This window comes from Olea europaea, chromosome 10, assembly GCF_002742605.1.
Source record: "Olea europaea var. sylvestris chromosome 10, O_europaea_v1, whole genome shotgun sequence".
Taxonomy (NCBI): domain Eukaryota; kingdom Viridiplantae; phylum Streptophyta; class Magnoliopsida; order Lamiales; family Oleaceae; genus Olea; species Olea europaea.
This window is the reverse complement of record NC_036246.1, coordinates 3,713,381-3,739,512: the sequence shown is the minus strand read 5'-3', so window position 1 is coordinate 3,739,512 and position 26,132 is coordinate 3,713,381. Positions and strand designations below refer to the sequence as shown.

Sequence of the window (26,132 nt, the reverse complement as noted above, 5' to 3'; positions counted from 1 at the left end):
ACCTTCTTCTTTACTGCATAAAATGAAAATGACTACTGAATTCTTCATCAATTGAAGCCTTTCTTCTTCAACAATGGAAGCTTTTGCATACCAAAACCCTCATCCTGATTCAGCAATTCAAAAACAAAAATGGTTTTCTGATGAATTTCTCTACAAATTTAAGGGCTCTTGGATTTGGTCAACTTATCTTGAATCCACAAAAAAGGTTGTTGAGAATTTCAAGCCACTTCCAACTGATGTAATTCTTGCTTCCTTCCCCAAAACTGGCACTACATGGCTTAAAGCTCTTTTACATTCCATTATTTTCAGATCTTCAGAAGAAAAATCCCTGATTTTCAACCACCCCCATGAACTCATTCCATCTCTAGAAACAAAACTATTTCTTGAATCCAATGGAAAAGACCCTGAATTTACTGATCAAAAAGTTAGAATTCTTGGAACCCATATTCCTTACCAGATTATAGGCGATGTCCTCAACTCCTCAGATTGTAAAATTGTTTATGTTACAAGAAATCCAAAGGACACTCTCGTTTCCCTTTGGCATTTCATACAAAAAGCAAAGAAATTCCACGAAGATCCATGGACACTAGAGGCTGCTGTTGATCAGTTCTGCAATGGGGTTTTACCTTTCGGCCCGTATTATGATCATGTTTTGGCTTACAGGGAAGAAAGCCTTAAAAGGCCTTGGAAAGTATTCTTTGTTACCTTCGAGGAACTTAAGGAAGATGGAAACAAACAAGTGAAAAGATTGGCTGGATTTCTTGGGTGTCCATTTGAAGGTGAAAATGCAGAAGAAAAAATTGAGGAAATTGTGAAAAGTTGTGGCTTTGAAACGTTGAGTAATCACGAAGTTAACAAGTCGAGTGAGACGCCAGAGTGTTTTCCATTGCCGTATAATTCATTTTTCAGAAATGGGAAAGTTGGTGATCACATAAACTACTTGAAGCCTGAAATGATTCACCAAATTGATGCTATTACAAGACAAAAGTTTCATGCTTCTGGATTTGTTTATGGAATCTAATTCAGATGATTCAACAGTTGTGTTTCAAACTCGAAAGACATGCCCCAACTCCCATGTTTGTTATGTTGGATGGCGGTGGTGTCTACAATTCTACTATATAGTTATGTGTACCATTTGTTCAAAACTAGGATTACGTGTGTCTGTTTCATGAAGGGTATGTTACCATTTAAGCTCTTAAATCTAATTATTATTATGTGCGTAACATGCATGCGGATTGATTTAAGTGTTTATTTTTCTTGAATTTTCTTGTGTATTTATTTTTCTTTGTGCATTTTAATTGTTCTCGATGGTTGAGAATTATGACTGTTACGCCTCATTTTATGAGCCTCGATACCGAAGTGTCATCTCACCACCGAAGCCAAGATCAAATAGACCACTCCGACCCTCCCGAAGCTTCTCCGAAGTGATACATCGATTCCTACTACTGATGTGCCGAAGTATCCCACCTCCGAGGTCGGGTTCAGGTGGACCCCGATTAGAAGATCCGCCGCCAATTTAAGATTTGTTCTGCATATAAGGTTTAAATTGATTTGACGTCCCCATGAAGCTATTTGATGTGATTTATCAACTTTATGTCAATTCAACTCGGGGGAAACAAACTGTCCGACTACTCTACAAGCGCGGCTGATTGACGCCTATGAGCAGACGCTTCATACCATCAGATGTATACACGTGTTCCACATCCCACGGTTCATACCACCTATAAATACCCACAGTTTGGCAAGAGGCAAAGGTAATGAAACTCTCAATACATAGCATTCCATAACAAGTTTATATATTCTCCTCCCCCTTTATTGATTGATTTGTGTAGCCCCAAGGCACTGTTCCGATCACCCAAACCTGACTTGACCGTCGGAGTATATACGGCCGCCACCCCCGTCGGTTCCGGCCGTGTGCACCTGACCATTTGTTCATTTCGCAGGGAGGATACGTGGAGTAGCTATAAGTTGGCCACGTGGAGGAGCCATTTTTGGAGGTCAACAATTTGGCGCCGTCTGTGGGAAGCTCATTCCCCATTTGAAGTTTTACATTCCCCATCGGAGAAGACACCAGAAAACCGTTGAGTCGAGTGCCAATCATATTTGAGTCGAGTCAAGCCGAGTTTGTGGTGTCAATAAATTATCCATCAACTATTTTAAATTATCGTCCGAATATCCCAACAACATGACAAAATGAGCTCTGTTGGTGAGAGTTATGTCAATTTGCTTTGAAATGAGAAGGCCGCGGGTGACTTAGTCTACCGACCTAAATGAATGGATTTGCAAGGAAAAAGGGGAAACAAAATCACATCTTCGAAGCCCTCATACCAGTTTGGGTTATGAACTTTTTAATTCTTTGGAAGCTACCGAACCATCACTTACTATAAAATTGTTAAAGTTACAAAGAATTAACAAATAGAGTAAGTTACACTTTTAAAAAAAATCACATATAATTTAATAAAATTAACACATGATATAAATTAAAGTCGTCTCAAAACCATTACATAAAATACATGGAGAAAAAATTACATAAACTATAATTGTCATATTTTTCCTTGAGCACCAGTTGAAGATGTATTTGCAAAATGTAACAAAAATCAATATTTTTCAAATTCAGCCCATATTTTATTCCTATTTGTGTAAATTGCCGGAAAAAATGCATTTTCAATAATTAAAAGAACAATTATACAATGGTTTAAAATTATTTCCGGATTACTGACTTATTAAAATAAACAAGTTTATTTAACATTAACAATTATTTTTAATTAATCGAGTTTGATGTGTGTCCTTTTTATAATCAAGGAAAAATTGTTTTTAATATTGTGGTTGGAATTCCATCTCCTTATAAGTTGAACTTGACATATTAAGGGACATAAAAGGTGCATAGTTACTCATTGGCTAAAAAATAGGAAAAAGTTTGTGATTTATGTGAAAAATATTTATTGTGAGAATGTGGTTAAAAATGGTAGACAAAAACGGCAAAATTGTGACTAAATTTTCTATCCCTCATTTTAAAGCACACACAAAAAGCATACTAATTAATGAATGATTAAGGATAAAAGAACGTAAAGGAAAAAGTTAAAATATAAGCGTGACAATAAATAACTTTTAATACAATTAAAATTTGATACATTCATAATAAATTATGGTATGAATATAACTATTCTTCATCTATTTAGAGGTCAACTAACAATTCCGTACATTGAATACCCAACTCATACTTAATAATGGTGAAAGGTGTGGGTGTCCGATTCCTGAGACATGGAATTGGACTCTTTGTAGGCACAGTGTACAAGCTACTTTTGTCGCCTGACCTATTGGGGTACATTCTGCAATTTACCTCCTTCACAAAGTTTTAGAGGCGGGTCAGTAGGGATCCTCAAAGTTGAGATTCAACCTTTAATAATGGTGAAAGGTAGGGGAAGTTTGACACTTAAATGCTTTAAAGTGCAAAAGGTTGCGCTATTCTTTTCCTTTTTAGCTGGTTTGAGAGAAATGTCCATTTACGAAGCATGAACCTGTTTTACTTAGAAATTTATACAACTTTGACGAATCAGCTCTCGAGCTACTCACTGCTCGTGTTTCTTTTAATTATAAATTACATTTTAACTCTTGACCATAAGCTGGCTTGTGAGCCACTCATTTTACACAAGGTTTTTGTTGTTCAGCTCACATTCACAGCTTGCCTTGGAAGTGAGCTCGCCTACAAGTTGCTCGTTCCACTTAACATTCCTATAAGATATTCTTATAGCGCACATATCACAAAGTCCGGTAGAGGCGCACATTTACTGTCAGTGAGTAATTAAATTGCCAACCAACTTTTCTATAAGTAATTAAATTGCCAACAAACTTTTCTATAAGTAATTAAATTGCCAACCAACTTTTCTATCACCTTCTTCTTTACTGCATAAAATGAAAATGACTACTGAATTCTTCATCAATTGAAGCCTTTCTTCTTCAACAATGGAAGCTTTTGCATACCAAAACCCTCATCCTGATTCAGCAATACAAAAACAAAAATGGTTTTCTGATGAATTTCTCTACAAATTTAAGGGCTCTTGGATTTGGACAACTTATCTTGAATCCACAAAAAAGGTTGTTGAGAATTTCAAGCCACTTCCAACTGATGTAATTCTTGCTTCTTTCCCCAAAACTGGCACTACATGGCTTAAAGCTCTTTTACATTCCATTATTTTCAGATCTTCAGAAGAAAAATCCCTGATTTTCAACCACCCCCATGAACTCATTCCATCTCTAGAAACAAAACTATTTCTTGAATCCAATGGAAAAGACCCTGAATTTACTGATCAAAAAGTTAGAATTCTTGGAACCCATATTCCTTACCAGATTATAGGCGATGTCCTCAACTCCTCAGATTGTAAAATTGTTTATGTTACAAGAAATCCAAAGGACACTCTCGTTTCCCTTTGGCATTTCATACAAAAAGCAAAGAAATTCCACGAAGATCCATGGACACTAGAGGCTGCTGTTGATCAGTTCTGCAATGGGGTTTTACCTTTCGGCCCGTATTATGATCATGTTTTGGCTTACAGGGAAGAAAGCCTTAAAAGGCCTTGGAAAGTATTCTTTGTTACCTTCGAGGAACTTAAGGAAGATGGAAACAAACAAGTGAAAAGATTGGCTGGATTTCTTGGGTGTCCATTTGAAGGTGAAAATGCAGAAGAAAAAATTGAGGAAATTGTGAAAAGTTGTGGCTTTGAAACGTTGAGTAATCACGAAGTTAACAAGTCGAGTGAGACGCCAGAGTGTTTTCCATTGCCGTATAATTCATTTTTCAGAAATGGGAAAGTTGGTGATCACATAAACTACTTGAAGCCTGAAATGATTCACCAAATTGATGCTATTACAAGACAAAAGTTTCATGCTTCTGGATTTGTTTATGGAATCTAATTCAGATGATTCAACAGTTGTGTTTCAAACTCGAAAGACATGTCCCAACTCCAATGTTTGGAATTTATTTCAGTTGTTTCGACAATTGTGTTTTGAACTCGAAAGACATGTCCCAACTCCCATGTTTGTTATGTTGGATGGCGGTAGTGTCTGCAATTCTACTATATAGTTATGTGTACCATTTGTTCAAAACTAGGATTAAGCGTGTCTGTTTCATGAAGAATGTGTGGTTGAAATGATGTCAAATTATATTTAAGAATGTATTTTTTTGAAAAAATATAGCCTAATTATGAAAAAAAAAAATCGTTTTTGTTAATTTTTGTATATTCCAACCCAAAAGGTGGAGAGTCAAATTTGCGAACTTTTATTTTCGTATTCAAATGGGTAGAATTTTTACTTTAAAATGTTCTACAAACAGCTCTTTGAAAATGTAAATTTGAAATTTAGTCACTCTTTGTCTCCCATAAAAACAAGATTCTTTAATTCTTATATTCGATTTAATTATGCATTAACACAATAAAATATTTTAGACGTAAATCCAAAATTTTTATTACCTTTAACCACTCATTCTTCAAAAAATCATTATTCAAAATATCAAATTTTCTCAATAAGGGCCATCAAACAAGGGCTTAAGCATTCAATTGAACTCTATTTTTTATTAACAGCTTTATTTTTAATCACACAATTTTTTAGATCCATAATTTTATCTGCTTTTTGACAACACATTCTAAAAAATCATTTTTCTTTTTGGAAAATCTTTGCAAATAAACTCTTAAGTCCTTGTTCGAGTCCCATTTCTTCAAACTTATTTTCGACCACATATTCTTCAATAAAAAATTTAACATGTAAATCGATTTTCTTTGACTTTATAACTACACATTCTCCAAAAAATCAACATTCAATAATACATTTTTTTTCCAAGATAAGGACATGAAAAAATCAGACGCATGACCTCTCCATTCTCTTAAGCCCCTGTTTGGCCACCATTAAAATTATAATGCTTTTTTTTTCTTTCTTCCTTTCAACCACACATTATTCTATAAAATAATATTACAAATAAATCTAAATATTTCTTTTTTTTAACTGCACATTGTTCAAAAATATCAATATTTTAAAACATATTTTTCCCTACATTTCAATAAAATGGAGCCCAAATAAGGGGTCTTGATTGGAAAATTGTTGATCGAGTCCAACTGAAAATTCATAATTGAGTAATTCATCTAGGGAATTTCTCACAGAAGTTATACCGGTGCTGCAGTGGTCCTTCCCCCTTTCTTTTTTGAATAATGCTTGGGGTACAGGGGGTGGTTCAGGTCTTCTACAGGGATTCAAAAAATTGGTGACGTTTGCAGAATTAAAAAAAAAAAAAGAAAAAAACGACAGATACAGAGAACAAAAGGAGGGAGAATTAGTAGACCGCGCCTCATTTCCCCCCTCCCCCAATTCGTTTTCTCCAGCTCTTCCACAAGCCCCATTTCCGATCGACGCTCAGCCACATCCCCACCGCCGGAGTCAATCTAAACACTGGAGAGCTGGACTGAAGCCTGCGCACCCTGTACCCTCGATTTCAGCTCTCCGAAACCCCTCTCACGCAGTCAACGACACACCCACCATATTCCTCGACGACTTTCCACCTCCAGTCACAGTATAAACTCCAGCGACCTGTACACCACTCGATGCGGTCAGATGCTCGAGAAATGGGCTTCCTTTCGACTTAACTGCAGTCTTCAGTACGCTGTGGTTCAGGCATTATCCTGCGGCTCCAGCAAGCATTTTCATTGCAGATTTTCGGAGATTAGAAGCATGCTATTATACATAAGCTACTGCAACATTCTTGTTAGATCGCATTTGTTTTGTACGTCCGATTGATTCTGGACTGGAGGCACGTCATTTTTCCTGCATTGTACTCGCACTTGTTTTCAATTTACTGTCTTTAGTTGATTTTGCAATTAACCGTTAATGCATCCAGATTCTAGACTAGACTCTTGAATATGCATTAGAGATTCTCGACATTATATTGTGTGTTCTATGCTTGAGTTGATTTTCTAATTAACCGTTAATTATATAGGTTTCATACTTTTAAACCATGTTAACCATGTTTAGAATTATGACTAAAATCTATCCTGGATGCCATTTAGACCCTGTTAAATAAATATTGATGCGTATAATAGTATTCCAATAATTAGGTTGTTAAATGTGTCGTTGATCGATGGATGGTTGCGATCTAAAGAGTTCATGTATCGTCTATAGTAAATGAATTGGCGTTTTGTTTGATTTTGACGTGCAACAAATTGATTGTTGGCAACGACTTGATTTAAGTGGTGTAATGGTAGCTTTTACTATGGTTGTATCATCTTGCAAGTCTTTACTAGATATGATTTTTGATGTGCAACCTTATAGTTGTTGGCAACTTATTCGTAAATAGTTTACCAGATTATTCTTTTGATTGGGCAGAAACGATGAGTAACGGAGATGTTTTTTTGCAATTGATTTATTTATTTCACATGTTGCTCTGCTTTGAACAATTTGGGGTTCATGGTTTGTACAACTAATTTATGTGCTTGTTTTCCATCTAAGGATATGAAAGGAAGGAATGCTGAAATTTGTCACAACTGTAGAAGCAATGGGCATTTTTTCAATGAATGCCCTAGAAAACGTCGTTGCCCAAGGTGTGCACATGGATTTCAAAAATGTTTTAAAGTTGAAAAGCAGACGTGTAACAAAGGGCGATTATTCAACACATGCAATAAGAAATGTGGATTTTTCGAATGGGTAGAACAAGGAGAGTCAAGTGGAGAATCGAGTACCATTAATGAAGCGCTCAATGTTGCGGCAAAATGAAGAAGTCGAAGATTTGCCAAGAATGTTCAAAACTCTAGCTCGAATATCCTACGAACGAGATGTAGAGATTAACTTGAACATTACTTTTGGCAAGGGAAATGAAAGTTTGGAAGGAAACGGGAAACAAAGGAGGCCACTTGATTAGTTTTATTGGGTTGAACTTGTTAATCGAATTATGTTTGTACTAGAACTTATGAAGGACGTAACAACGTATGTTCTATCTTAGTATGGGTGTAATGCAATTTAGTTTTATGTGTATTCGTTACCTATAGCCAAAATTTATTGTCTCATCACCTATGTTACTTGCTATCTTACCAAAAATGTCGTTCCAACAAGCATCCCGGCAAACATTGCAAAGGTTCTGCTTTGATTTTTCAAAATCTGCACTTGCTTTACATAAGGAACGGGAACTATGAACTAATGTTCTTTATTACGCCCTTTATCTTTATTCATAAATGATGAGTAAGTATAAGTGCATGGTCATTAACTTCACAAAAACAAAAATGGTTTTCTGATGAATTTCTCTACAAATTTAAGGGCTCTTGGATTTGGACAACTTATCTTGAATCCACAAAAAAGGTTGTTGAGAATTTCAAGCCACTTCCAACTGATGTAATTCTTGCTTCTTTCCCCAAAACTGGCACTACATGGCTTAAAGCTCTTTTACATTCCATTATTTTCAGATCTTCAGAAGAAAAATCCCTGATTTTCAACCACCCCCATGAACTCATTCCATCTCTAGAAACAAAACTATTTCTTGAATCCAATGGAAAAGACCCTGAATTTACTGATCAAAAAGTTAGAATTCTTGGAACCCATATTCCTTACCAGATTATAGGCGATGTCCTCAACTCCTCAGATTGTAAAATTGTTTATGTTACAAGAAATCCAAAGGACACTCTCGTTTCCCTTTGGCATTTCATACAAAAAGCAAAGAAATTCCACGAAGATCCATGGACACTAGAGGCTGCTGTTGATCAGTTCTGCAATGGGGTTTTACCTTTCGGCCCGTATTATGATCATGTTTTGGCTTACAGGGAAGAAAGCCTTAAAAGGCCTTGGAAAGTATTCTTTGTTACCTTCGAGGAACTTAAGGAAGATGGAAACAAACAAGTGAAAAGATTGGCTGGATTTCTTGGGTGTCCATTTGAAGGTGAAAATGCAGAAGAAAAAATTGAGGAAATTGTGAAAAGTTGTGGCTTTGAAACGTTGAGTAATCACGAAGTTAACAAGTCGAGTGAGACGCCAGAGTGTTTTCCATTGCCGTATAATTCATTTTTCAGAAATGGGAAAGTTGGTGATCACATAAACTACTTGAAGCCTGAAATGATTCACCAAATTGATGCTATTACAAGACAAAAGTTTCATGCTTCTGGATTTGTTTATGGAATCTAATTCAGATGATTCAACAGTTGTGTTTCAAACTCGAAAGACATGCCCCAACTCCCATGTTTGTTATGTTGGATGGCGGTGGTGTCTACAATTCTACTATATAGTTATGTGTACCATTTGTTCAAAACTAGGATTAAGCGTGTCTGTTTCATGAAGAATGTGTGGTTGAAATGATGTCAAATTATATTTAAGAATGTATTTTTTTGAAAAAATATAGCCTAATTATGAAAAAAAAAAATCGTTTTTGTTAATTTTTGTATATTCCAACCCAAAAGGTGGAGAGTCAAATTTGCGAACTTTTATTTTCGTATTCAAATGGGTAGAATTTTTACTTTAAAATGTTCTACAAACAGCTCTTTGAAAATGTAAATTTGAAATTTAGTCACTCTTTGTCTCCCATAAAAACAAGATTCTTTAATTCTTATATTCGATTTAATTATGCATTAACACAATAAAATATTTTAGACGTAAATCCAAAATTTTTATTACCTTTAACCACTCATTCTTCAAAAAATCATTATTCAAAATATCAAATTTTCTCAATAAGGGCCATCAAACAAGGGCTTAAGCATTCAATTGAACTCTATTTTTTATTAACAGCTTTATTTTTAATCACACAATTTTTTAGATCCATAATTTTATCTGCTTTTTGACAACACATTCTAAAAAATCATTTTTCTTTTTGGAAAATCTTTGCAAATAAACTCTTAAGTCCTTGTTCGAGTCCCATTTCTTCAAACTTATTTTCGACCACATATTCTTCAATAAAAAATTTAACATGTAAATCGATTTTCTTTGACTTTATAACTACACATTCTCCAAAAAATCAACATTCAATAATACATTTTTTTTCCAAGATAAGGACATGAAAAAATCAGACGCATGACCTCTCCATTCTCTTAAGCCCCTGTTTGGCCACCATTAAAATTATAATGCTTTTTTTTTCTTTCTTCCTTTCAACCACACATTATTCTATAAAATAATATTACAAATAAATCTAAATATTTCTTTTTTTTAACTGCACATTGTTCAAAAATATCAATATTTTAAAACATATTTTTCCCTACATTTCAATAAAATGGAGCCCAAATAAGGGGTCTTGATTGGAAAATTGTTGATCGAGTCCAACTGAAAATTCATAATTGAGTAATTCATCTAGGGAATTTCTCACAGAAGTTATACCGGTGCTGCAGTGGTCCTTCCCCCTTTCTTTTTTGAATAATGCTTGGGGTACAGGGGGTGGTTCAGGTCTTCTACAGGGATTCAAAAAATTGGTGACGTTTGCAGAATTAAAAAAAAAAAAAGAAAAAAACGACAGATACAGAGAACAAAAGGAGGGAGAATTAGTAGACCGCGCCTCATTTCCCCCCTCCCCCAATTCGTTTTCTCCAGCTCTTCCACAAGCCCCATTTCCGATCGACGCTCAGCCACATCCCCACCGCCGGAGTCAATCTAAACACTGGAGAGCTGGACTGAAGCCTGCGCACCCTGTACCCTCGATTTCAGCTCTCCGAAACCCCTCTCACGCAGTCAACGACACACCCACCATATTCCTCGACGACTTTCCACCTCCAGTCACAGTATAAACTCCAGCGACCTGTACACCACTCGATGCGGTCAGATGCTCGAGAAATGGGCTTCCTTTCGACTTAACTGCAGTCTTCAGTACGCTGTGGTTCAGGCATTATCCTGCGGCTCCAGCAAGCATTTTCATTGCAGATTTTCGGAGATTAGAAGCATGCTATTATACATAAGCTACTGCAACATTCTTGTTAGATCGCATTTGTTTTGTACGTCCGATTGATTCTGGACTGGAGGCACGTCATTTTTCCTGCATTGTACTCGCACTTGTTTTCAATTTACTGTCTTTAGTTGATTTTGCAATTAACCGTTAATGCATCCAGATTCTAGACTAGACTCTTGAATATGCATTAGAGATTCTCGACATTATATTGTGTGTTCTATGCTTGAGTTGATTTTCTAATTAACCGTTAATTATATAGGTTTCATACTTTTAAACCATGTTAACCATGTTTAGAATTATGACTAAAATCTATCCTGGATGCCATTTAGACCCTGTTAAATAAATATTGATGCGTATAATAGTATTCCAATAATTAGGTTGTTAAATGTGTCGTTGATCGATGGATGGTTGCGATCTAAAGAGTTCATGTATCGTCTATAGTAAATGAATTGGCGTTTTGTTTGATTTTGACGTGCAACAAATTGATTGTTGGCAACGACTTGATTTAAGTGGTGTAATGGTAGCTTTTACTATGGTTGTATCATCTTGCAAGTCTTTACTAGATATGATTTTTGATGTGCAACCTTATAGTTGTTGGCAACTTATTCGTAAATAGTTTACCAGATTATTCTTTTGATTGGGCAGAAACGATGAGTAACGGAGATGTTTTTTTGCAATTGATTTATTTATTTCACATGTTGCTCTGCTTTGAACAATTTGGGGTTCATGGTTTGTACAACTAATTTATGTGCTTGTTTTCCATCTAAGGATATGAAAGGAAGGAATGCTGAAATTTGTCACAACTGTAGAAGCAATGGGCATTTTTTCAATGAATGCCCTAGAAAACGTCGTTGCCCAAGGTGTGCACATGGATTTCAAAAATGTTTTAAAGTTGAAAAGCAGACGTGTAACAAAGGGCGATTATTCAACACATGCAATAAGAAATGTGGATTTTTCGAATGGGTAGAACAAGGAGAGTCAAGTGGAGAATCGAGTACCATTAATGAAGCGCTCAATGTTGCGGCAAAATGAAGAAGTCGAAGATTTGCCAAGAATGTTCAAAACTCTAGCTCGAATATCCTACGAACGAGATGTAGAGATTAACTTGAACATTACTTTCCGCAAGGGAAACGGAAGTTCGGAAGGAAACGGGAAAACAAAGGAGGCCACTTGATTAGTTTTATTGGGTTGAACTTGTTAATCGAATTATGTTTGTACTAGAACTTATGAAGGACGTAACAACGTATGTTCTATCTTAGTATGGGTGTAATGCAATTTAGTTTTATGTGTATTCGTTACCTATAGCCAAAATTTATTGTCTCATCACCTATGTTACTTGCTATCTTACCAAAAATGTCGTTCCAACAAGCATCCCGGCAAACATTGCAAAGGTTCTGCTTTGATTTTTCAAAATCTGCACTTGCTTTACATAAGGAACGGGAACTATGAACTAATGTTCTTTATTACGCCCTTTATCTTTATTCATAAATGATGAGTAAGTATAAGTGCATGGTCATTAACTTCATCTACATTTATCAAAAAATTGGCTGGCATTACACACATCTTTGTTTCTGTGTGACATTCATAATGCAATGGTTACAATAGATGATAGTTTTTTTTGGCTTTTTCCCTTGATTGCAGAACATAAAAGATACTAATACAATATCACTAAACTATAAATTAATCTAAACAAAATAATACTAATACAATATCACTAAGCAAAAAAAGAGTAAGGGGCAAAAACTCTTGATCAAACGACGAATGGTTTAACATATGGGAGGCTTCTAGTGACACTCCAAAATCTCTGTTAGATCGCCTTGTTTCAACATCCACCACCACCTAAAGCAAAAGAAGCTGCCCATCTTCCATCGTTTTAAGTAAGGAGGTTTTCTCGTTGTGCTGTCCACCCCTCAAAAGCCCGAGCAAGAGCAAGGTGGTCACTATAATCACATGAAAATTGAGCTGTTACAATATTGATTTTATTAAATAAATCAAAAGGAAGTAGATTGTACAAGAAACCCAAACAAATTGACAGCCATGGCTCTTAATCCTGAATTACTCCAACTTTTAAACGTGCATTTTGGTATCATATGACCGAGGCCTAGAATTAAATTAGATTTATTCAGTTTGAATTTCATGAATTCCAGTTCCAGCACTCTTAAATTGGAAATCACTAGTTAAATTTCTAAAAAATCAACTTTATTAACAAGGCATAAACAGTATTGACGCAAGTAAAGGAAATCAAAATGAGAAATCGAGAAATTATAGGAAGTAATCAATAGAGAAGTCAAGGATATTGATATACGATCAATAATTTTTCTACAAATAGAAATGCTATTAAGATATGAGGAGTGGGGGCATTTGATAAAATTCCATTGATAAAGCAGAATTCACTAACACTAATTTCCATTAAACAATACTTTCTATACAGAATTCTCACTTCTACGTTCATGCACAAGCAGAAGCTTCTTTAGCTATTCATTAGATGATTTCAGACCTCAGGGTAATGAACATCAAAGTCATAGCAACTCCGACAACATGATACCAATAGTTCATGTGTAAAGATGGAACCTCTTTCTATTTGAGTGTTTAACAATTTCATTTATCTACTAGCACTGCATTTGTTAAATTTCAACTCTACCTGAGACTTGTTTTGAAAGAATCCAGCAATTTTTTTACAATTGAAGAAATAGATATCTTTCACAAAATAAAAGTCTCAAACTATGAATGTTGATTAACATCGAGCCAACTCTTAAACTTACTACTTATTGAAGACAATCATATGTAATAATCGACCATAGAACAATTGAAAATGACTGATACAAAGGAAAAGAATCAAAGTGTACCTCCTAACTTAGCTTGCCCTTTGGTTCATCACAATTTCACTGTTTTTGTACTACATAAAAGGAGAAATATATGTGACATTGAAGAGTGATAACATGATTGGATTTCGGATATAGAAATGAAGACAAAATAACTGCAGCACCAGAGAACAAGTAAAGTTAACCATAGATGAAAATAGTACACAAACACAAAAAAACTAGAAAATATAATTTATTAATGTCCCGTACAAATGAATATCGATACGAAGAACCTGAAACCTTCATCGAAGACCATGACAACCAAAAAAAAAGTTCCATGTTAATATCTGAACTTCAGCCCACCACATTATGACTTCGGGTCATCTACATGCGGTAAATGCGGATAGTAACTTGGAAATGAATAACCTATCGCAATGTGGACAGTATTGACATAAGCAACCAAACACAATACAAATGTGTTTAATGCAATGAGGATTACAATTCAAGTACTCACCTTGAACATTGAATTGAACTTGTATTGACAATGGCGGGATCAAATTCGATGACGACACATCTTGTGCAAATACTTGACTTTGGGCGTCGCCCTGCACCACACAAAAACGTCAATCAAAGTGCAACCTAACTATTATAAGAAAGACCAAGCACTAGCTAATAAGAGTTCTGAATATGAGAAATGTGTCTGTGTGGAATATTGTTCTTCAGATGCCACGACATCCGGTAGTGCCTGTTCTGTATTACTTTGTCTAGCTCTCGGTCTCCTTCCTTTACATGACACCGAAGTTGCTTGCATTTAAACCAAACTCACATGAGAAACTAGATTTCTATTGTACTACAAATGGCATACTAACAAACTGTAGTACCTCTACTTTCTTTGATGTGGACTCCAATGGACTTTTTCTTCGAAGTTTCCGTGGAGCGCCCTTCCACTTTGTTAAATTTGGATCCTTTATGCTGTGGCTACCGGTACTTTTGTGAATCAGTACATTGTGTAGCTAAATGAAGAGTACGTTGCGAAATGATACTATTTCCAGTACACAACTTCGTTGGCATGAGCTCTGTCACTTCGGATTTTATCCAGTCCATTACAGCACGTGTCCGGACTTCGTCATCTACAGCGTCGGCCACTTGTGAAAAAGCTTTACACATCTCGTCATATCTCAACTGTCCTGGAGTACTGACCAGACCATCGTAATTCACTACAACCCTCGTATGTGGTCTACGGACATCTATTCTCCACCTTCGTAGTGTGTACTTATCTGGCAATCGTGTAACGTCGTTTCGGATCAATACTGTAATTGCGTGTCTGCAAATAATCCCCCTGAACTTGAATAAGTGGCAACTGCAATTTATCTCACAACGCTCCATATCAAATAAGACGAGAAATGTTTTTTTCTTCCGTTGCCCATGACACATCACATCATCACGCATCTCATATGTTGTCCCCAAACACCCCTCAGAAGTAGAAATGAGGTCACAGTGAACCTTTCCCTTGAACTCATCTTGTACTTCTCTGAATTTCGAAATGGTGTAAACTGACTGGAAATGCTTCTCGATTTCGTAATTCGTTGCGAAAGGCACCATTTGTGAATATGACCTGAAATCAGCCTGGAACTCCTTCTTCGCCTTACTTCTCAGGGCTCTTTCGTATTGCTCCACAAATTGCTTCAACGAGGTCTTCGAATACACATACCCATCGAAGAATGTATTCATACTCTCACTTCGTTGAGTTGTGGACATCCCAACCCAGAATGTGGTTCTTAAGAAGCTAGGAACCCAACGACCTCTATTATCATACAATCCCAACAACCACTCATTCTCATGTAAGTCATAAGCATCAATCATCTGTTCCTACCCCTCTTCGAATTCTTCAGCAGTTTGTGAATCGTAAACCAAATTATGCAAAGTCGAAAATATCCTGCACTTATCAACGTAATACCCAAACTTTTCCGACAGCTTCTTCAAAATGTGCCATAGACACCATCTATGTCTCGTGCATGGGAAAACGAGCCCCTTGATCAGTAATTATTGCATTTGGAGCTTGTCCATACATGCACTCAAGCCTCGTCCTGAATAGCCAGACTAACGTATCAGTGTCCTCATTAGCTAACAAACCACAACCAAGTAATATTAATTGCCCATGATGATTTACTCCAACAAAAGGGGCAAACGGCATGTCGTACTTGTTCGTTAGGTAAGTGGTATCGAATGTCACAACATCGCCAAACTCTTTGTACGCTTGCCTACACCTATTATCTGCCTAGAAGACATTCTTTAGTTGACACTCGTCATCTAAATCAATGCTGAAGTAAAATTTCGAGCACTTTGCTTGCATTTTCGAAAAGTACGACTATATTGCAGTTGCCTCTCCCTCTCCAAGTCTTGAACGTCTAAGTTGTTCGATATAGTTTCTGCATTCCTTCTCTATACATGTCACGTTCTCATATCCACCTACTTCCGCAAGTTGTAACTTTTATGTAACGGAATGCCTGCAACATCATTCACTTCAAGTTTACGTTTCACATTTGCACTCAACTCCCTGTTGCATCGGTACAACCTAGATTTAGAAGGACTAGTCTCATGGTTGTGATCAAGGTGGATTGTGTTAATTCTCCATCTTCCACGACAATCTGAAGAGGCTGAGATCCTTGCTTTACAGTCAATTTGGCATATCGATTTAGGCTTTAAAGACCCATCCGCATTACTACTTCTTCTGTCTTCACGACTGCATGTGAAAGTTACATATCTCAGAATGCCATCATCCCCTTTTTTTGAGTTTCGTCTCCTAACAGGAAAACCTATATCATAAGCATATCTCTTGTACGTCTCAAACATTTATGTTTCGTTGTTGAACATCATTCCTACCTCCGATACAATCGGACCATTTTCTCCTAACCTTTCATCCTCAACCCTGTTCATATTATCTGCACCATTATCATTGGAGGACTCTACCAATTCATCATTCACATCTTCCATAATCTTTCCACTGCAGCAAAACAAGGGGTATCGTTCATCAAAATATAAACCATTTACATTGCACCATGCACTATCTTAGCAAAATCACATAATGTGGTGGTAAAATTATGAATTTGGGGAGTTCAACAAGGGGATATACCACCATGCAGTAGCTTAAGAATCTAAAATCACATATTGTGGTGCTACAGTCACAAATTTTAGGAGTTCAAGAAAGGGAAATACTCATGCAGTAACATTTTCTTCGCATTTCGAATAGACAGTTTCATGATTAATTCTTTTGAATTGGAAATGCATTTGAATGAAACCTTCTTATTAGTTCTTCTAAAAAATTGGCTGCAGTAAAGTGAAATCAAGTGACGGTTTCTTAACAAAGGCATGTTGATGCATTAACGGTTAATTGCAAAATCAACTAAAGACAGTAAATTGAAAACAAGTGCAAGTACAATGCTGGAACAATGGCGTGCTTCCAGTCCAGAATCAATCGGATGTACAGAACAAATGCAATCTAACAAGAATGTTGCAGTAGCTTACGTATAATGGCGTGCTTCTAATCTCCGAAAATCTGCAATGAAAACGGTTGCTGGAGCCGCAGGATAATGCCCGAACCACAGCGTACTGAAGACCGCAGTTAAGTGGAAAGGAAGCCCATTTCTCGAACATTCGACCGCATCGAGTGGTGTACAGGTCACTAGAGTTTATACTATGACCGGAGGTGGGAAGTGGCCGAAGAATATGGTGGGTGTGTCGTCGACTGCGTGAGAAGAGGTTTCAGAGAGCTGAAATCGAGGGTACAGGGTGCGCCGACTTCAGTCCAGCTCTCCGGTGTTTAGATTGACTCCGGCGGTGGGGATGTGGCTGAGCGTCGATCGGAAATGGGGCTTGTGTGAGAGCTGGAGAAAACGAATTGCGGGAGGGGGAAATGAGGCGCGGTCTACTAATTCTCCCTCCTTTTGTTCTCTGTGTCAGTCCTTTTTTTCTTTTTCTTTTTTTAATTCTGCAGACGTCACCAATTTTTTGAATCCCTGTAGAAGACCTATGAACCACCCCTGTACCCCAAGCATTATTCTTCTTTTTTTATTATTATCTATTTTTATCATTTGCAAATAAAAAATTGACAAGTGTGTATCTTAAAAAAGTCTTATCAAACTTTTTCTTGACACATAGCATCAATCTTCATAATTTATAAAATTTCTACTTCTTTGATAGGTAAATAATTGAATGATGCGATAATTTTATTTATTTATTGCATTATTTAATATTGAGCATGCAAATGAAATTGCCAATGATCACTTGAGATAATGTAAATTGAATATTTGCGTTGAGAAGTATGGTGTGATACAACTTATATTTTGATAATAAATAATTTATTCAAAACTAATGAATAAGGGTTGGCACATTGTACTACAAGGTTGTAATGTTGACCGATTTACCATTCAGGTTTGCGATTTGTTCTTTTATAGAAATAGTTAAATGTGACACTAGTATACTTAGAGTGTATTGAATGGACATCTAGAATTTAATTCTATAGCATGACCGTGCGGAGAATTAAATTCCACTAGACCATTGTGTATTTTATTTAAATCCATTGACAATATTATGTATATTTTTTCTTAATTTTAATGGTTCTTTGTTTCATCAATGGGTGAAATCAATTTGATTGACCAAATATCTCGATGAGTTGGGAATTTGAGAATGAACGGAGTAGAGAACATGAATTCGTGTTGAGAATTGTGGCTCTAAAAATGGATAGAGTGACTACTTACGTATTTTCTATTGACGGTTAAAATCTGAGTTTAGTGTTTAACGACGGCTAAATTTCGACATCCGTGATTACTTTGCAGGACCATTAAGAAAATGAAATTTAAGTTGGTGAGGATAATTAGAGGAGGAAAATGGTCATTTTTGCTCATACCCAATTATCGGATCTCGGACAGGGATCAAATACTTATACAGCAGGTTAGAGAAAAGTATTATAGATTTATTTGCTTCTATGATCTTATATATTTCAAAAGTTCGGTCTTTTACCTTTAGTGAAAAAAGCAAAGATTAATAATTAGATTGGGTGGTCTAGAATCGACTAAACATGATTTAATTATCAGAACTTGGATAATATATGTCCGATCAGGTCCCTAAGATAGCTTCATGAAGTATTGGAACATAATTACGATAATTATAATAGTTTTGAGTTTAATTGTAATTACCATAAAATTTTGTACTTAGTTGTAATTACTATGAAAATTGTAAACTTAATTATAATTGTAATTGAAATTTTAAGACTACACATTAATTAAATATAAATTAATTGGATTTTGACTTTAATTTTAATTAGAACTCCTATTTGAATGTGGAATTAAATGTAAACTAATTGAATTTGGACTTTAATTTTAATCAGAGGTCATATGAAATGGAATTGTACAATATTCATAATGCATAATTCCATGGTGCACAAATTTTGGAGAGAGAAAAAATTATTTTCTTGATTTTTTTTTTCAATTGTTCAGTTCAAGAATTAGTTTCTTGATTTAGCCCCCGTTTGGCCCCTATTATTTGAATTTATAATGAAAGAAATAATGTTTTTTTGAAAAATAGATAATTGTAAAAGAATGAAAAAATTTCAATTTGCGTGAAATATTATTTTATTGAAAATTGAGTGATTGAAAATAAGAAAAAGTAAAATTTAAATTAAATTAATGAGTTTCAAAGGGGGCTAAATGGGGGCTTAATTAAAACAAGTTGCCCACCCATGGACGTAGAAGACTTGGAAGTTTGAATCAATTCTTGAAATTAAAAAGGTTGGAAGTTTGTGATTCAAAATTAATTCAAGAATTGATCATCGAATTTAAGTAAAAATTCGAATACTTTATTTTTTATATAATATACACATGAACATCTAGATGATTTTATTCATTGAATTAAAGAATTCTTTTAATTTTCGATAATTACATTTCCACATTCCAACAAATTTTAGGTTGAGGACTACTTTGAAAAATTACCAACCTCTTCCCCTTTGAATTCTCCGTAGCAGGTACTCATATAATTCTAGTTTTTTCTATATTTTACAGAAATAGATACTGAAGCACCCAACCTCGAATTTTTTGGCTTCTGACTCTCCAGAATCATCTATCTCCGTAAGCTTGATTGATACTTTTAATTTACTATTTAATTACTTATTGTTGACCAGTTTCTATCTCATGTTATTTAATTCCCTTTTTCCTAACATTTAATTTAAAATCAATGATAGAATCGTATAATGATATAAGCTGCAATGAACTTATTCGATTGATGAACGAATGGAAATATTTTATATTATTTTTCTCTACGTGTAAAATGATTATCAGTTGCTTGATTTCAGAGTTGACTGGAAAATTTAGAAATTTCATGACTGCACGATCTGAATTTTGTTAACATAAGGTAACTTATGATTTAGTTTGATTTTGTGATTTAGAATCGCGAATAATGCTGAACAAGCAATGGGAGCCCATCATGATTGAGTGTTTTTATGTTGTTTTTCCCAATGTCGAATGAGAATGTGCCACGTGTTGTTTGGAAATGAAATTCTGTCGCTAACTGTGGCTATATAGCTTGGTCGTTAGAATCATTGCTTCCAGAAAAAAAGTTCCATCCTTTACCGCTAAAGCTCTTTAATACAACTGAAACGAAAAGAGATACATTAATTTTGATTTGTCTGACAGTGAGTGAGCCATATTTTTAATTTAATTGTTATTGAGAATTGTTGATAATGTTTTCCTCTTTTCTCTTGTATAGTTTTTCCTCGTTCATTAGTGGCAATTTCGATTATTTAATTAAGAATGTGATTTAACTCGTCCTAATTGTTAGTGTTTCATATTGTTTTCACAGGTGCGAGTGTCTTATGGTGGTTTCTTAAAGAAAAGGTTGGGATAAAGCCTTTTCATTCAGATGGATAAGTAATCTTCTTTCGATGATGAAATGAGGCAACACCCTCCCTGTTTCCCGGTAGAACCATATTTCACCCAAATTTTTTCAGATACGGAAAAGGAGCAGTCTACTTGAAGTCAATATAAGAAAGGGCATTTCAGGTTCGTCGGGGTGCTGGTTTTGGATGCTACTTCAACTTCTGCAAGCTTGGGGTCATCACTTATTTTCGTAAAGTTATATTTGCTGAAGAATTTTATTTTTGACTCTCTCTGTAATCATTATCTGCAATTATTGAGGATACTTAAAAGGAGAAGGAGGTTTGAGGGATTTAAGTAGGTTGGTGCTAGTGATCATCGGATCATGGATACTGTTTGTTGCTGTTTGAGGGGTGGATTTGAAGATTTTGTTCATTCGAACAGCTCAATCTGTGCGAACTTTATTTGCATTCGTTGCTTCGTTCAGAATTTCTTACATTTGGTATGCTTTAAATTATTTACTGTCTATTTAAGTTTTTTGATTGAATTTGATAAATTCAGTTTTGAGCTGTGGGAACCTCCAGTGCCAAAGTCACTGAATGGGTAAGTCCCCAATCCCTGGAATATGTAATCTGCTAGGTTACGGGACATTACAGCCATGCAATCTGTTCTTGTAACTAAAGATGTTTCAATTGGCTCGCAAATCTCTAAACTTTCCTTACAAAATCATTAACTTCCTTACAGTTTGTCTTTACATTATATCAAATATTTGAACTGAAGAAATCGAATTTTGATTTCTGCTTAAAAAACTGTCCACAATATGGATGGTTACTTGACTTCTCAATAAGCTTATTGAGTTTAAGAGGTTCATAATATATGTAGGTTTAAGGTTATGGTTCTGTCAAAATTTTTCATGTGAATCCACATAATTTGCAAGCCTGAAAAGAAAAAACAATAAGAGTGAGACAAAAAGTTCATAATGTGGAATGCAGAAAATTCAATCGAATTACTTGACAGCTGAATCGGGTGCTTGGCTCTCCCCTGCCATAATACCTAAACCCTACTTTAAGGGACACTCCAGTTAAGGATTCTTATTGGGTTAACTGGATAATTTTCTGTGTACAATACTGACATTAATTTTTTATCATTAAAAATTTCATGAGTGTCAATTCACAATGTCAGCGGAATTTGCGCTGCTCATTTGACTGTAGAATACTCATTCTAAAAATTTTGCAGTATACATCATTGTTTTATAGGGAAGAAGAACAGGAAATCGCTTTGTCCACTCAGGGTACATCTTTAAGTTCTGCAGCATCACTTGATAATTCTCTAGTAGACATGTACCATGCTCCTCCAAGACCTCTGCCTTACGATGCAGATCCAAGATATCTTCACTTGCAGCGGGATGGAATGATCTCTGGACGTGAGAAAGGCTCCAGTCAGTCACGTGAGGAAACTGAACCACTGAGGAGAAGTGAAATCGATGAAGATTCAGAATCTTTGAGCAGCACAAACAAATTGAAAGAGTTTACATGTGAAGTAGGACCAAAAGAATGCGATTTGAAATCAAAACGAAGAATCTCAATAACTAAAACAACGAGAGGATTTGCTCATATTAACACTTCTTCAGAGGATGAAGATGTCTGTCCCACATGTCTTGAAGGTAAGAAAATAGCATTTTTTTAGTTTTCTGGCTTTTCCTTTGAGTAACCATTTGTCCTTTTATGTAAAGTACCTGAGTTTGTAGTATTACTCAGGATCACACATTAACAATTTTCCTTATGGTAGTTGAAAAATATGCATTTTAGAACTAAACTTATCCTTTTACTGATCTGGGGCATAGAAATGTGAACCAAGAGTGTTTGACTGGGATAGCCTATAGTAGCATCAATAAAGAAAACTATTATTCCAGGACATAGAATTTAAACAGTCTGAATTTTGGAATTTCCTCTGCAGCACCCACAATTTTTCTTCCCCCGTTTGCTCAAGTTGATGACTGCTGCAGCAAACTGCAATTCAAAATTAGAATATCCTGGATTCTGATTTTTCTTACTTTTGATTCAATGATCTTTTCCTGCAGAGTATAGTACAGAAAATCCAAAGATAATTACGGAATGCTCTCACCATTTCCATCTTGGTTGTATATATGAGTGGATGGAAAGAAGTGATAACTGTCCAGTTTGTGGCAAGGTGATAACTGATCATTCCTTGTATTTTCTCTGTCTGCTTATTCTTTTAAGATTATTTTTTATTTTGTATAAACACAGACTTCCTCACGTACACGGAGTATCAAACGGTTATTACCATATCTTCACGAGAAGCTTTTATTTCTAATTCCATTTTCTCCTCTATACAGTTAGTGCTGTTGCTTTTAGTGGCTAGTACACTCATGATTCGACCAATTCGGCCTGTATGTCCAACAGCATTAATGATAGCTTCTTAATAGTCCTTTGGCGTTTGATTGTGATTAACTTATACTTAGTTTTAAGCTTAGCCAAACATGCTAACCTTAACAGCTGGGGTTTGATTGTGATTAACTGAAATGGACATAATTGCATGATCACGTATCTGTTTCATCCTGTGGTTAATTTTGTTTTGCTTTCCAGGTGATGGCATTCAATGAGACGACATGATATTTCTGAGAAGTATAATCGTGGATGAAACCAACATCAAACAGAAAGGGAAACAAAGAACACGAATCAAACACGTAAAGTAAATGTGAATATTGTATTCCAATATCTTATATTATGACATCACTCGAGCATAGTGTTGTCCCAGTAATCAGTACATTATAATTTCTTTCGACGACTTGCTTTTTCTGTATACTATTTTTCACACCGAGAAATTTTGCTCACACCTCTTGATGAGGTGCTATCTTGTATATACCTTTTCATTCTTCCACCAGTGAATTTTCTTTTACGATAAGATGAATTCACAGTATGTTGATTGTTTGACTGATTTTATACCGGAAGGTGAATATATTGGGCATTGTAGTTAAATTTTGGTTGCTTTGGGAATTCGTTTGTTGCATGTTTGTGAAGTTTTCATATGTCGTTTATTCAGAGGGAAGGTGCGCACACGCGCACACAAGGAAGCCATAGCAAAAATAACCCACATGCTTGTTCTTCCGACAAAAGAAATTCTCCCAATAATTTCTAGCCTAATCTTTTAAAAAAAAAGCATGGATAATACTTTTGTGTGTCCGAGCATTGAGCAACACTTCCAGATGTCATTAATTTGATCATTTATTCTAATATCTTGCCATACAAGGATTCAAATGAATGACTTTCAAATTAAACACATACTAAGAAACGGAAAAAGAAGGGAAGCATTCACTTAGGATTTGGTGATGAAAACTTTTCTCTAACCCTTCTAAAATGTGTCAGCAACTTGCTGCTGTCAGGAAGATTTTCCTTAATGACTGGTTCTTCCCTAAAGTTCAGAGTCCATTCATATAATCGAGGAAAAGTACTAGGTTCCAGAATTTGTTCGCCCACGGCTTCTTGTGTGCGTGCAAACCAATGAGCAAGCCAGCCAAATGATATGTCCAGTAATCCAATTTTATTGCCACCAAAAAATTTCTTATCTCCTAGAGCCTGATCTTCAATAATTTTCAGAATCTCTATTACTTCTTTTGTTGCCTTTTCTTTATCCTCTTCAGTAGCCAGAAAGAATGAGAAAATTGTGCGACCCTTCAAAATCACAAAAATTATTTCTCAGTTTCATGTTAATACTGAATGAAGAAGCGCTAATTATAAAGGTATTAGAATTCAAAATTACCTTTTGCTCTCCAAAATCAATCCAGAATCGAGCCATGGCTCTCTCATGAGGATCTGCAGGCAGCAAAGGGTTCTGACTCCATGTTTCTTCGATGTATTCGAGGATAACCAGTGATTCTGCAACTGGTTTGCCGCCATGAACGAGCACAGGGACCGTCTTGTGAACTGGATTGTACCGTAAAAGATCCTGGCTTTTATTGGAGACGTCTTCTTCTATGTACTCATATTGAACACCTTTCGGCTTCAGTGCCCATATCACTCTGTACACATAAGGGCTTGGCCAAAATCCGTATAGCCTTACTTCTTCCATTGTGGAAAAGATTGAAGATTAAGTTTATTTTTAGGTTTTTAACTTGATTCTTTATGTAGCTTTTATAGCAAGTGTGCTGTTCTTGATAAGACTCGAGAATTTTCCAAGAAATAGAGAGCCCTGGTGTCACCATTGTCTGCAGCTTCCAAGAAGTTTGCTTGATGATGATATTTTATGATAACAATAACAGAACTGCTCTCTTCCCCGAATCGGGAAGAGAGCCTTTTCCCGATTTTCAATTTTTTATTCATTTTATTGCCTTTGGCCTTTTTCAACTCTCCACGCCCACCCATTTACTAATTTTTGTGAAGTATGTTAAGGATACAATTTAAATAGTGTAAAAAAATTTGTGCAATATTCTTAAGAAAAAAGAAAAAAATTGATCTCATACTTAAAAAAAAAATAATAATAATAATAATAAAATAAATAAATATTAAGTTGCTTCGCGCAGTCAGGAGAAGAAAAAAAAATAATTGGACGATTAATTTTTTTTTTGTCAACTTTTTTAATACACGCGTTTGATGTACGTTTAACTATTTTCGATATTCATTTAGATCATTCGATGTGTCTATGATATAGATCTTGAAATGAATTTCGAGAGAATATAGAAGATTTATGCATTTGACTATCGTACAATTGTCGATGAATTTAAAAAAAAAAGTAAAAAAATGTATTTTAAAAATTTTAAATATCTTAAGGGCACAATTTAAATCGTGTAAAAAAAATTTGTGCAATACCCTTAAGAAAAAAGGAAAAAATTGATCTCATATTCTTAAAAAAAAAAAAAAAAAATTTAGTTGCTCCACGCAGCCAGGTGCTCCTGGCTGCCAGAAAAAAAAAGGAAAATAGTATTTTGAAACTTTCGATACCAAGCTAACTTTAAAATCATTTTGAAGTACTAATGACCTAGTATTTCAAGTCATTAACGGTGAACGAAACGATCAATCGTAGCAAATGTTTCGGCGCGTCAAAATAGGCATTTTCAAACTAAGATTTTGAAACTTTTGATACCAAACTAACTTTAAAAATTTTTCGACGATTGTACGTTAGTCGAATCAATAAATCTTTTATATTCTCTTGAAACTCATTTCGAAAACTATATCATAGACATATCGAATGATCTAAATGAATATCAAAAACAATTAAACGTACATCAAACGTATGTATTAAAAATTGAGTAAAAATCGTCTTTTTTTTTTTCAAAAATAAATAAATTATTTTATTAATATTTATTATTTTTTCGCGAAAATTTTTTCAATATAATTTAAATCATTTTATAAAAACAAATTTATGTGATTTGACGTCAATTTTTTTTTTTGGAACGTAAAAATTCCTAATAAAATTATTATCACTTTATAATTTATGCAGGTTATAAATTATTATACTATTTTTTCATCATCATTATTTTTATATATGAAAATTTTTTATACATCAAAAAATTCGATCATTTTTATGAAAAAAAAAAGACGATTATACGGTAGTCAAATG

General features: G+C 35.1%; 3 protein-coding genes across 6 annotated transcripts; 2 read left to right on the top strand and 1 right to left on the bottom strand.

Annotated features, from left to right (window-relative positions):
- LOC111400941 (cytosolic sulfotransferase 5-like) lies at positions 1-9,195 on the top strand. Of its 2 annotated transcripts, none has more exons than XM_023028419.1 (2): positions 1-132; positions 8,259-9,195. In XM_023028419.1, exons 1-2 carry the CDS (start codon positions 74-76, stop codon positions 9,145-9,147), a joined length of 948 nt encoding a protein of 315 aa, XP_022884187.1. In that variant the 5' UTR covers positions 1-73; the 3' UTR covers positions 9,148-9,195. The 2 variants fall into 2 exon arrangements, with proteins under 2 accessions (XP_022884187.1, XP_022884186.1); XM_023028418.1 differs by lacking the exon at positions 8,259-9,195 and adding an exon at positions 4,951-5,194 and having other exon boundaries at positions 1-1,060.
- Positions 9,196-19,634: 10,439 nt separating this feature from the next.
- Positions 19,635-23,557, top strand: LOC111400939 (E3 ubiquitin-protein ligase At3g02290-like). Of its 3 annotated transcripts, none has more exons than XM_023028415.1 (5): positions 19,635-19,708; positions 20,542-21,158; positions 21,812-22,218; positions 22,636-22,745; positions 23,162-23,557. In XM_023028415.1, exons 2-5 carry the CDS (start codon positions 20,941-20,943, stop codon positions 23,186-23,188), a joined length of 762 nt encoding a protein of 253 aa, XP_022884183.1. In that variant the 5' UTR covers positions 19,635-19,708; positions 20,542-20,940; the 3' UTR covers positions 23,189-23,557. The 3 variants fall into 3 exon arrangements, with proteins under 3 accessions (XP_022884183.1, XP_022884184.1, XP_022884182.1); XM_023028416.1 differs by lacking the exon at positions 19,635-19,708 and adding an exon at positions 19,715-19,811 and having other exon boundaries at positions 20,542-21,057; positions 21,792-22,218; XM_023028414.1 differs by lacking the exon at positions 19,635-19,708 and adding an exon at positions 19,715-19,811.
- Positions 23,558-23,764: 207 nt separating this feature from the next.
- Positions 23,765-24,847, bottom strand: LOC111400940 (glutathione transferase GST 23-like). Its single transcript, XM_023028417.1, has 2 exons — positions 24,336-24,847; positions 23,765-24,247 (listed from the first exon to the last, which is right to left on the bottom strand). The coding sequence occupies exons 1-2, from the start codon at positions 24,642-24,644 to the stop codon at positions 23,888-23,890; spliced, it is 669 nt and encodes a 222-aa protein (XP_022884185.1). The 5' UTR covers positions 24,645-24,847; the 3' UTR covers positions 23,765-23,887.
- Positions 24,848-26,132: the final 1,285 nt, after the last annotated feature.

Excerpts from the sequence above, each read along its gene's own strand:
- LOC111400941 (XM_023028419.1), top strand. The coding sequence starts at position 74 with ATGGAAGCTTTTGCATACCAAAACCCTCATCCTGATTCAGCAATTCAA. Across the intron at positions 133-8,258 it reads GCAATTCAAAAACAAAAATG|GTTTTCTGATGAATTTCTCT; the intron begins GTTTTCTGATGA and ends AAAACAAAAATG.
- LOC111400939 (XM_023028415.1), top strand. The coding sequence starts at position 20,941 with ATGGATACTGTTTGTTGCTGTTTGAGGGGTGGATTTGAAGATTTTGTT. Across the intron at positions 21,159-21,811 it reads GTGCCAAAGTCACTGAATGG|GGAAGAAGAACAGGAAATCG; the intron begins GTAAGTCCCCAA and ends ATTGTTTTATAG. Across the intron at positions 22,746-23,161 it reads ACTGTCCAGTTTGTGGCAAG|GTGATGGCATTCAATGAGAC; the intron begins GTGATAACTGAT and ends TTTGCTTTCCAG.
- LOC111400940 (XM_023028417.1), bottom strand. The coding sequence starts at position 24,644 with ATGGAAGAAGTAAGGCTATACGGATTTTGGCCAAGCCCTTATGTGTAC. Across the intron at positions 24,248-24,335 it reads TTGATTTTGGAGAGCAAAAG|GGTCGCACAATTTTCTCATT; the intron begins GTAATTTTGAAT and ends GTGATTTTGAAG.